At 47.0% G+C, this 12915-nt stretch overlaps 1 protein-coding gene across 1 annotated transcript in view; it reads right to left on the reverse strand.

Annotated features, from left to right (window-relative positions):
- The window catches only part of LOC124775677 (pyruvate kinase PKLR-like), a 154816-nt gene that overhangs the window by 42288 nt on the left and 99613 nt on the right, over nucleotides 1–12915 (reverse strand). Inside the window, exon 5 of the mRNA XM_047250505.1 lies at nucleotides 1590–1865. Coding sequence (XP_047106461.1) covers nucleotides 1590–1865 — 276 coding nt within the window. The remainder of the gene's footprint in view (nucleotides 1–1589; nucleotides 1866–12915) is intronic.

The following is a 12915-nucleotide window of genomic DNA, read 5'->3' on the forward strand; positions in this document are numbered from 1 at the left end:
ATTGCCTCTTCCTTCTTCCATCCTTTCTCCCTTAGGTCCCCAGATATCTTATCCTTCCACCTCATCTTCGGTCTTCCTCTCCTTCTCGCTCCTTCAATCTTTATATCTTCAACTCTGTTTCCGATATACTCTTCCCCTTTTCTCTGTAAGTGTCTGTACCACCTTAGTCTGCTCTCTTGTATCTTTTCCCCCATGGATCCCACTTTCACAGCTCCTCTAACAAATTCATTTCTGATTCTGTCCTTCGTTGTTACCCCACACGTCCACCTCAGCATCCTCATTTCCGCCACTTCCATCTTCCTTTCCTGGGCTACTGTGAATGGCCATTTATCTGCCCCGTATATCATACCAGGCCTTACCACCGACTTGTACACTTTCCCTTTCAACCCAATGCTCACCTTCGTGTCACACAACACTCCACTCATTTTCCTCCAGTTGTTCCAACAGCAATTTATTCGGTGTTGTATCTCGCTTTCCAGTCCTCCATCCCTTTGTATGTACGACCCCAGGTATTTAAATTTGCAGACCGATTTCAGCTCATCATACTGGATCTTGCAAGACCTCATCTGCACATCCTTAAGTGTTAAATATTCTGACTTTGTCCTGCTAATTTTCATCCCAATTTCTTCTAGTGCCTTCCTCCAATCCTCCAGCTTTTCCTCAAGTCTGTCGATGCTCTACTCACAAAGAACCACATCATTCCGCAAACATCATATTCCACGGTGCTTCCTTCATCACATGTTTCACAAGCCCATCCATAACCAGGTCAAAGAGGTAGGGACTAAGCGCAGACCCTTGATGTAATCCTACTTTTACTGGAAACTCCTTTGTCATGCCCACACTACTTCTCACCTGTGTCATTGCTCCTCTGTACATTTCCTTCACTAACCTTACACATACCGAGCGTGGTGGCGTAGTGGTTAGACACTGGACTCGCATTCGGGAGGACGACGGTTCAATCCCGCGACCGGCCATCCTGATTTAGGTTTTCCGTGATTTCCCTAAATCGCTTCAGGCAAATGCCGGGATGGCTCCTTTCAAAGGGCACGGCCGACTTCCTTCCCTAATCCGATGAGACCGATGACCTCGCTGTCTGGTCTCCTTTCTCAAACAACCCAACCCAACCTCACATACTTTTCTGGCACGCACTGCTCTCTCATGCTTCTCCATATTTCGCCCCTTGGGACTCTGTCATGTGCTTTCTCCAAATCAATGAAAGCCACACGTAGATCGGCTTGTAGCTTCCCGTGTCCCTCCACTATCCACCTTAAAGCGTGTATTGCATCAGTCGTTCCTCTTGCAGGCATGAACCCAAACTGTTCTTCACACACCACAGTCTCCTTGAGTAATCTTGCTTCTATAACTCTTTCGCACAGTGTCATCAGAGGGTTTTCAGTCTCACACTGGGCAGTAGTTACAATGCTCTTCCTCATCAGAATTTGTAAGCAATATAGAATGGTCACCTGAACTCACCTCTCTTGGCAGAAGACACATCTATGTTCTTTATGATCTGTACCAACACTTCAGCGTCCTCCAGTTCACAGTGTGACAAGCAGAGGGTGATACTCCAATGCTTGTGAGGTACGCACCTCTTGAGGCCAGGTGGCCTGCTTGGGGTATCGGTAGTGCAGTGGCAGCAGCGCGAACCAGCAGAGGCAGCGCGCCGCGGTGGAGGCGCTTCTGGTGACGACGACGACGGGCCAGTGGGGGCGGCAGCGCGACGCCATCCTGGCGCTGCGGCCGGAGGCGGCCACCACCACCTGCGCGCACGCCTGCGTCAGCCGCGCCATCTCCCACGCGCCTATGGCCAGCGCCGCCGGCGCAGACGTGGGCGGCGGCTGCAGGCTCAGGATCTCGTTCGCCTCCTGCCGGCACCACGTCGCCACCAGTCCCGCCAGTTCCCAACCTCAACATCGCAATGCTTATAAGTTGCTGGCCGTTAAAAATTGCAAAGCCGCGAAGGCGGCGCGCAACTCGTGTCAAACTGACACGAGCTCTGCCGTACACTGATGTGAGAAAAGTCACAGAATACCTCCCAGTACCGAGTCAGAGTTCACTTTCCCTGGCGCAGTGCAGTAACTCGACACGGCGTGGACTCAACTAGCCGTTGGAAGACCGCTGCAGAAATATTGACCCATGCTGCCCTCTATAGCTGCGAAAGTGTTCCCGGAGCAGGATTTTTTGCATGCATTGACCTCTAGATTATGTCCTATAAATTTTCGATGGGATTCATCTCGGGCGTTCTACACTACTGGCCATTAAAATTGCTACACCACGAAGGTGACGTGCTACAGACGCGAAATTTAACCGACAGGAAGAAGATGCTGTGATATGCAAATGATTAGCTTTTCAGAGCATTCACACAAGGTTGGCGCCGGTAGCGACACCTACAACGTGCTGGCATGAGATAAGTTTCCAACCGATTTCTCATACACAAACAACAGTTGACCGGCGTTTCCTGGTGAAACGTTGTTGTGATGCCTCGGGTAAAGAGGAGAAATGCGTACCATCACGTTTCCGACTGTGATAAAGGTCGGATTGTAGCCTATCGCGATTGCGGTTTATCGTATCGCAACATTGTTGCTCGCGTTGGTCGACATCCAATGACTGTTAGCAGAATATGGAATCGGTAGGTTCAAGAGGGTAATACGGAACGCCGTGTTGGATCACAACGGCCTCGTATCACTAGCAGTCGAGATGACAGGCATCTTATCCGCATGGTTCTAACGGATCGTACAGCCACGTCTCGATCCCTGAGTCAACAGATAGGGACGTTTGCAAGACAAGAACCATCTGCACGAACAGTTCGACGACGTTTGCAGCAGCATGGACTATCAGCTCGGAGACCATGGCTGCGGTTACACTTGACGCCGCATCACAGACAGGAGCGCCTGCGATGGTGTACTCAACGACGAACCTGGGTGCACGAATGCCAAAACGTCATTTTTTCGGATGAATCCAGGTTCTGTTTACAGCATCACGATGGTCGCACACGTGTTTGGCGACATCGCGGTGAACGCACATTGGAAGCGTGTATTCGTCGCCGCCATACTGGCATATCACCCGGCGTGATGATGTGGGGTGCATTTGGTTACACGTCTCGGTCCCCTCTTGTTCGCATTGATGGGACTTTGAACAGTGGACGTTACATTTCAGATGTGTTACGACCCGTGGCTCTACCCTTCATTCGATCAAAATGGTTCAAATCGCTCTGAGCACTATGGGACTTAACATCTATGGACATCAGTCCCCTAGAACTTAGAACTACTTAAACCTAACTAACCTAAGGACATCACACAACACCCAGTCATCACGAGGCAGAGAAAATCCCTGACCCCGCAGGGAATCGAACCCGGGAACCCGGGCGCGGTTCATTAGATCCCTGCGATACCCTACATTTCAGCAGGATAATGCACGGCCGCATGTTGCAGACCCTGGACGGGCCTTTTTGGATACAGAAAATGTTCGACTGCTGCCCTGGCCAGCACATTCTCCAGATCTCTTACAAGCTGAAAACGTCTGGTCAATGGTGGCCGAGCAGCTGGCTCGTCACAATACGCCAGTCACTACTCTTGATGAACTGTGGTATCGTGTTGAAGCTGCATGGGTAGCTGTACCTGTACACGCTATCCAAGCTCTGTTTGACTCAATGCCCAGGCGTATCAAGGCCGTCATTACGGCCAGAAGTGGTTGTTCTGGGTACTGATTTCTCAGGATCTATGCACCCAAATTGCGTGAAAATGTAATCACATGTCAGTTCTAGTATAATATATTTGTCCAATGAATACCCGTTTATCACCTGCATTTCTTCTTTGTGTAGCAATTTTAATGTCCAGTAGTGTAGGTAAGCAAAGCATTCGCTCTAATTGTACAAAATGTTCCTCAAACCAACTGCGAACGATTGTTGCGCGGTGACATGGGGCACTGTCACCCATAAAAATTCCATCGTTGCTTGGGTAAATTAAGTTCATATATGGCTACAAATGATCTCCATCTAGCCAAACATAACCATTTCCAGTCAATGATCGCTTCATCTGTACCAGAGGATCCAGCCCATTCCTTGTTAACACATCATTAAGGAGCCATCATCAGCTCGAACAGTGCCTTGTTAACAACTTAGGTCCATGGCTTCCTAGGGTCTGCGCCACACTTGAACCATACCATCAGCTCCTACCAACTGAAATCGGGACTCATCTGACCAGACCACTGTTTTCAAGTCTTCTAGGTCCAAACCGATACGTCACGAGGTCAGGAAAGGCGGTGCAAGCGGTGTAGTGCAGTCAGGAAAGGCACTCGCGTCGACCGTCTTCTGACATAGCCCATTAACGCCAAAATTCGAAGCACTGTCCTAACGGATACGTTCGTCGTACATTCAACATTCAACATTGACATATGCGGTTATTTCAAGCAGTTTTGCTTGTCTGTTAGCACCGACAAATCTACGCAAAAGCATCACTTCTGGGTCGTTTAGCAAGGCTGTCGGCCACTGTGTTGCCTGTGGTGAGAGTTAATGCCTGAAGTACGGTATTCTCGGCATACTTTTGACGCTGTGGATCTCGAAATACTACCGATTTCCGAGATGGAATTCCTCATGTGTCTAGTTTCAACTACCATTCCGTATTCAAAGTTCGTTAATTCCCGTCGTGCGGCCATGGTGGCACTTTCTACGTGAATCAGCTGAGTACAAGTGACAGCTCCGGCAATGCACTCCCCTTTTATACCTTGCCTACGCGATACTACCGCTATCTGTATGTGTCCATATAGCTATCCCATGACTTTTGCCACCTTAGTGAACATTAGGATAAGCAGTAGATTGACAACTCTGTGAATGCTCGTAAACTAAATAAGAATAACTTCATCTGCATTCTGTATACAGAGTGATTCAAAAGCATGGTTTCTTTGTTTTAATTTTGCCGCAGTCTCAGCTATACAATTCACATCCAGATTTCCATACTAATACACTACTGGACATTAAAATTGCTACACCAAGAAGAAATGCAGATGATAAACGGGTATTCATTGGACAAATATATTATACTAGAAATGACATGTGATTATATTTTCACGCAATTTGGGTGCATAGATCCTGAGAAATCAGTACTCAGAACAACCACCTCTGGCCGTAATAGCGGCCTTGATACGCCTGGGCATTGAGTCAAACAGAGCTTGGATGGCGTGTACAGGTACAGCTGCCCATGCAGCTTCAACACGATACCACAGTTCATCAAGAGTAGTGACTGGCGTATTGTGACGAGCCAGTTGCTCGGCCACCATTGACTAGACGTTTTCAATTGGTGAGAAATCTGGAGAATGTGCTGGCCAGGGCAGCAGTCGAACATTTTCTGTATCCAGAGAGGCCCGTACAGGACCTGCAACATGCGGTCGTACATTATCCTGCTGAAATGTAGGGTTTCGCAGGGATCGAATGAAGGGTAGAGCCACGGGTCGTAAAACATCTGAAATGTAACGTCCACTGTTCAAAGTGGCGTCAGTGCGAACAAGAAATGACCCAGACGTGTAACCAATGGCACCCCATACCATCACGCCGGGTGATAATCCAGTATGGCGATGACGAATACTCGCTTCCAATGTGCGTTCACCGCGCTGTCGCCAAACACAGATGCGACCATCATGATGCTGTAAACAGAACCTGGATTCATCCGAAAAAAAAATGACGTTTTGCCATTCGTGCACCCAGGTTCGTCGTTGAGTACACCATCGCTGGCGCTCCTGGCTGTGATGCAGCGTCAAGGGTAACCGCAGCCATGGTCTCCGAGCTGGTAGTCCATGCTGCTGCAAACGTCGCCGAACTGTTCGTGCAGATGGTCAACTGCTGTTTGTGTATGAGAAATCGGTTGGAAACTTTCCTCATGTCAGTACGTTGTAGGTGTCGCCAACGGCGCCAACCTTGTGTGAATGCTCTGAAAAGCTAATCATTTGCATATTACAGCATCTTCTTCCTGTCGGTTAAATTTCGCGTCTGTAGCACGTCATCTTCGTGGTGTAGCAATTTTAATGGCCAGTAGTGTATTATGAATGCGAAAGTAATTCTGATACGTTTTCACGACTAAACCGCTGTACCGATTTCAACGAAATTTCATGTGGAGGTAGGTTGAACATTGAAGAATCACATACGTTAGAAATGGTATAGCACAAGACATTTATTGCTTTGAAGAATATTTCGCGCATTAGGGAATTAAACTTGTTCTCCGAAAAAGCTATTTACATTTTGACTTTTGAACTTCATAATATTTGTGATAATGCGTTTATTGCTTGTTCCCTTCTACGTAATACGATTCAGCTAATGAATACATTTATTATACAATCAGTTCTTGACTTGTGACGGGATGCACCGTACTCCGTACCGGTACCCCTGACGAAAAAAATCTCAAACGCAGATTTCGAGATGTGGCACGATAGAAATTTTGCTTCAGTTGAAACGATGTAAAACCATCCTACTTGGTGCGAGACTAGACTGTGTTTTATCTACATGTACGCGGTGATGAGCACTACGATTGGCTGTGACCAATTCAGCCTGTATAGTTGACACAAGCACTTGACCCGAAGACATCAAATACAATACTTTTGCGGAAAAAGATGTTGAGTCACCTGCAGTTTGCTTTCAGTTGAATAAACGAGATCCGATTAAAGCGTTTCGTGAGTACGTTTCTGACAACTGTGAGAACTTAGGTGGAAATTGTGAAAACAATACAAAGTATCCCACAAATTTGTTCCTGTTTACAACTACCATCAAGACATTTCCCGTGTCATCTAACGAATGTGAAACGAGTTTGTCCAAATCATTACTGATCATTGCTGAGGCTAGAGCCTTTCTGTTAACAAAAACTGTTTCTTCACTATATTTTATCAAGTGGAATGGTCCAGCAATGACTAGTTTTGATCCTTTAAAGTACTTGCAGTGCTAGTTTTAGGTGATTCACTCTGTATATCAGAGTAGATCTTTGTATGTCCAGGATCTCCTCCCAAACCCCTAAACGATTTCAGTCAAACTTGGCACAACAACAGAAAACTTCATGAGTATCAATACTGTGGGTTTTATAGCCTCCTAACGACAATAGGAGCAGACGACACACGGGCAAAAACGTGTTTTTTCATCCTGTGCTAGAGATGCTCTTCACGACAGGCATGTTGTGTTGTAATAGCATTGGCCTGCCTCATCGCGTTGCTTTGCAGAGCAGCTTTAACATGAAGGACACAAAATGTTTTCCAGCCTCTCTGATGTAGGCTGCCCTACTCAATAGATGTGTCTGCTTTATAAACTTGTTTTGCAGAGGCCACATGTATAATGGGCATGTATGATAGGCTCTGCTGGCGGAAGGTTGAGATAGATGTAAGAGGGGTTGGACACAGACAGGGGGGTAGAAGGGTACAGACAGATGGAGAGGGCAGAAGGTGAGGAGAGACAGAAAGGGGGAAGAGGAGATGGACAGACTGTGAGAAGGGGGGAAGAAGGTGGACAGAAAGGGAAAGAGGAGAAAGATGACAGAGAGAGGGGAAGAAGAGTTGAACAATGAGAGGGGGAGAGTGATGTGTACAAACATATGCAGAGGAGGAGATGAACATAGAGAGGGGGTGGAGTAGTAGATGGGCAGGGAGAGGGGGAGAACAAGATGTGCACAGGCGAGGGGAAGAGGGGCTGGACAACAAAGGGGGAGGAAGGAATAGGTATAGGGATGGGGAGGATGAGATGTGCAGTGAGATGGAGGCAGAGGCGATGCACAGGGATAGTGGGGAAAAGTAGATGGACATAAACAGGGGAAGGAGGGGACGGACAGAAAAATGTGGAGGAGATGGTCAGGGAGAAGGGAAGGAGGAGATGGACAGAGACAGACGGAGGAGATGATGTTAAGAGAGAGGGGGAGGAGGAGATTGACAGAGAGTAGCGAGGAGAAGGAGTAGGAGGTGGAGATGGCAGTTGGGAAATGGAGAGGGTTACTGGGCATGTGGGAAAGAAGAGGGACATGGGGGAGACCAACAGAGAGAGGGGAGGAGGAGATCGATAGAAACAGGGGAGAGGAGGAGATGGGCAGAGAGATGGTGGAAGAAAGAGATGGAAAGAGAGAGGGAGGCGCAGGAGCTCGCTGTGTTGGCTGTAGGAAGCACGAGTACCTCTCCGTGCATGGTTGCCTGCTTGCTTCAAACATTTGCACCACACTGAGCCTTCTGGCTGTGAGCATTCCCTGTTAAAGGATAGACAGAGATGGTGCTCTCGTAGCTATTCCACTACACTATCTGTTGGCAGACGACATTGAAACCATTACTAGTACATTTACTACCTCGACCTCAAACAAATGTGGCACACAAATAGCAAACTTCACGAGTATCAGCATTGTGGGGTTTATAACCTCTTAGCCCCGATAGGAGCAGACGTATTTACACTGTCCCTGCTACAAGTCCTGCAACAGGTGTGTGGTGTGGAAATGGTATTACCTGTGATATCGACCTCCTGTGCATGGCAGCCTATATGTCAGGAGCAAGAAACAGTTTTCCAGCGCTCGATGTACAGGCAGCTCCGCACAGAAGATGTGTATTGTTAAGTAGTATCAGCCTGTCTTCTCGACCAGCTCCGCAGGGCAGATAAAATAGTGATGTGTCCTGACATAAGATAGAGAAAGTGTATGAGATGTTGAAGGGATTTTTAGGTGCAGGATTTGTGACTCGATAAGTATACTTTGCTGGAACCTCAAGGAACTCAGGGATCTGAAATATACTTATTTACTGTATTCAGATTAACTCTTACATTGAAGCTTACTTCTAAGCATTACAAAAAGCAAATAATTCGACTGTTGGCACAACAGATGTCAGTGTCTGAGACCATGGCGTGATGTAATTGAAGCCAAAATCACTGGCAGTATCATAATGTACAAACATTCGAGTAACAATCCAAGTGAGGAAACAGACTTGTATCGAAAATTACCCAAGGCTAGAATCGAGCATCCAAACTATCTGACTGAGAACTCCTTTAAGTATGAAAATGTAGAACTTTTAACGGATTGTCACCACCTAGTATGGATAGTAACAACAGTGTTTTAGGTCACTTCACTCTGTCCTACAGGTGAAGAATTCTCTCTCGGGACTGAGGACTGCTGTTCCAGCAGTTTTACTCATTTCCCGTCTCACTCTGATCTGTGTGAATCTACTGAGACTGCTGTGCTCAGGAGCAAGTATCAAACTTGCGGCATATTCTAAGACCGCCATCCACCGTGGCGCCTTACAAACAGCCTCTAGACACTGTATGAAGTTACGAGTTAATTCTGTGAACTGAAACTTCTACTCTGGAACAGCTGCCCGGAGCGTCTGCAAGTTCACATGCGCCTCTCATTACTGTTACCTCGCGTAATCTGATCGCTACCACTTGCGTCTGCCCTCTGCATTTTGCCTCTGATTTCTTGTGTTAAAGTACCCTTGCTGGATTAAACAGTCTCAGACTAAACAATTCATAAGTTCAAATGGTTCAAATGGCCCCGAACACTATGGGACTTAACAGCTGAGGTCGTCAGACCCCTAGAACTACTTAAATTTAACTAACCTAAGGACATCCAAATGTTCAAATGTATGTGAAATCTTATGGGACTTAACTGCTAAGGTCATCAGTCCCTAAGCTTACACACTACTTAACCTAAATTATCCTAAAGACAAATACAAACACCCATGCCCGAGGGAGGACTCGAACCTCCGCCGGGACCAGCCGCACAGTTCATGACTGCAGCGCCTTAAACCGCTCGGCTAGTCCCGCGCGGCCTTAAGGACATCACACACTTCCATGCCCGAGGCAGGATTCGAACCTGCGAGCGTAGCAGTCGCGCGATTCCGGACTGAAGCGCCTAGAACCGCTCGGCCACCGTGTCCGGCAATGCATAAGTCAATAGGTCCAGCAATACATGATAAAACGCCAGGTGTGCTGTGGAAGACGTTTCGGCGTCCTTTATCGCCTTATTTCACGGATGGACACACCTGGGAGGAAGGGTGACGTGGATAGAGGAGAGGATGGGCAGAGAGAGAGGGCAGGAGGGGACAGGTAGGGAGAGGGGGGACAGGAGAGGATGCAGAGGTAGAGATGGGGATAAGGAGGTGGATAGCTAGAGGGGTGGGACTTGAAAGATAGGAGAGGGGGCAGGACATGATCAAAAAAGAGTTGGGCAACGAGGAGGTGGACTGATAGACAATGGGATGGAGGTAGGGGGAGGAAGTTAAGAACAGAGAAAGGGGAGGAGGAAATGGTCGGAGAGGGAGGAGGGACGAGGGAGGAGTAGGTGGACAGGGAGAGAAAGATGAAGAGAGGAAAACAGACAGAGAGGGGGCGGCAAGAGATGGACACAGGCAAGGGGACGAGTACCGGTACGTGCGTGCAATTATGTGTCAAATACATATACAAGCCAAAGCACAAGGAGAAAGCTAGTCTACGTACACAGGGTGAGGCAGTTAAGACAGGCCACCCCACGTGTATCCAGAATGAACAAATAAATCGAGGTGCGGTTTTCGCTAAGTTACAGCAGACAATATGGCGAATTTCCTGACGTTCGCAAGAAATTTTTATTGTTTATAGGCGCCGAATTACGACACCGACCCTGCTTTTTCCTGCAGGAACTATATACTTTTTTCTGTGAAATTTGAAAGAAGTTTCTAAGAGGACTTCAACCACATAAGACGTATGGGACTTGATTAAATAGTATCAAAATAACAGCGCTGCAAACCACCGTTTCACCGTCAGGAGAAGAAGTTCCACAAACGTCTGGGCTATTAAACCAAATGTAAGCAAACAAATAACTGAGGTATGGTTCTTGTGTTCACTTGTGCTCTTGAAGCCCAGCAGTCTGTGTTCTGCTTTTGTATCAATCACATAACTTGCTTGTAAGACGATTGATACATTCACAATATATAAGACAATCGAGTAATAAATATCGTTTACGACGAATATCGTCAAACTATTAGAGCACCGGTGCGTATCTACATTGAAGAATAGTGCCAAGCACAGACGACCTGTTTCTGTGGGCATTGTAAAAAAAATAGTTCTAGAAACTGGAAGTATGGAAAATAAAATAAGCCGGGGAAAAAATAACAACTGATGAAAGAAATGAAACTAACACTGTAGTAGTAAATGTCACTAAGAGACACCTCGGAAGTACGAGAAGGATGCAAGAGATCAACCAAACGAGTGTCCTGAAAATGGTACACTCCACCATATTTCATCCTGTTCACATTTCGCTGCGTCTACAGCTTCATGACAATAACGTCCAAAAATGGTTACAGTTCTCCAATGCTATCTACGAAAAGTACAAAGTGATGCAGCATATCTGTGCAAAGAGCATCGTTTACCAACCATGGGCAAGTTAATCTTTTCAATATGCACTAATCGTCAGTTGACTCAAAGAAGTAGATAAAAACAACGTTCTTGGTCTACCAACGTTTGGTGGGTGTTTTTCAAGACCTGCGTGATTGGTCTCTGATTTATTGATGAGAATCTAAATTCATTCAATTATCTCGAGTCCCTAGGATATGATGCTGCCACAGTTATTGGAAGACAACCCGCTGGACATAAGGCAGCCAGTGTGGTACCAATGTGACGGACGTCCTTCCCATTCTGCACATGCAATGGCAGACCCTCTTAAAAGAATATTTGGAGGGCGCTGGAACACTCGTTCAGGAACGTAAAATCGTGTGGACGCTCATCAAACTTAACACTTCTGTACTTTCATCTGTGACGAAAATTAACACAAGAGATCTATGAGCAAACAGTGACAATTGCCGAAGGCAGGAAATGCCTTGTAACACAGGCTTCTTTTGCCGTTGACTCCAGATGGAATTCAACGTGCAGTATTGTTTCTCCAGAACCAATTTATTGTGTGTAGCAATGCTCGAGATCAACATTTTGAGCACTTGATTTGATAGCCGTGATAATAAATACAACAACCGTACCTGATTTAGGTGTTTGCTTGCACCTGGTATAACAGGGAAGACGTATACTGAACCTCTTCTCCTGACGGCGAGACCGTGGTTTGCGGCGCTGTTATCTTGATCCTATTTAATCTAGTGCCGCACATGTTATGTCGCTGCAGATCTCTTAGAAGCTTCTTTCAAATGCTACAGAAGAAAGTGTATAATTCGATTAGAAACGAACAAAGTCGGTGTCGTAATTCAGCGTCTTTAAGCGATAAAAATTACTTGCGAACGTTAGCTGCCTCACCATACACTAATCAGCCAAAACGGTATGACAACCTGTTTAATAGATTGTTTGTCCGTTTTTGGAACGAAACACATCACTGATTCAGCTTATCAGGGACCCGACAGTTTGATGGTAGATTTGTGGAGGTATGTGGTATTAGATGCCTGCCCACAGGTCATGTAATTCGCGTAAATAACGGGCCGCTGATTTGCGCGCGCGGTGTAGGCACCCGATACCGACCCATAGGGTTCCACAGGATTTACGCCAGGCGAACGTGGTCGCTGAGATATCAACGTGAGTTCACTATAATGCTGCTCAAATCACTGCACTACGGTTCTGCCTCCGAGACACGGACCATCGTACTGCTGGAAGATGACGTAGCCGTCGGGAAATACATCAAGCGTGAAGGGATGCAGGTGGTTTGCAGCTGTCAGCGTGTCTTCGATTACCACCACAGGTCCCATGCAATCACAGGAGAATGTCTCGCACAGCATAATACTGCTCCCACCAGCTTGCGTCCATGGCGCGCTGGACTTCTGGAGCCGCTGTTCACCTCGATGACGGCGTTTGTGGAGACGACCATCGACCTAGTGCAGCAAAAATGTGATTCATCCGAAGATCCGACACGTTTCCACTGATCGACAGTCGAATCCCGATGGTGCCGTGCGCGCTGAAATCGTAACTGACGATATCATTGGGTCAACATGTGAACACGTAGGGATGGTCTGCTG

The sequence above is a fragment of the Schistocerca piceifrons genome, chromosome 2, assembly GCF_021461385.2.
Source record: "Schistocerca piceifrons isolate TAMUIC-IGC-003096 chromosome 2, iqSchPice1.1, whole genome shotgun sequence".
NCBI classification, from domain to species: Eukaryota; Metazoa; Arthropoda; class Insecta; order Orthoptera; family Acrididae; genus Schistocerca; species Schistocerca piceifrons.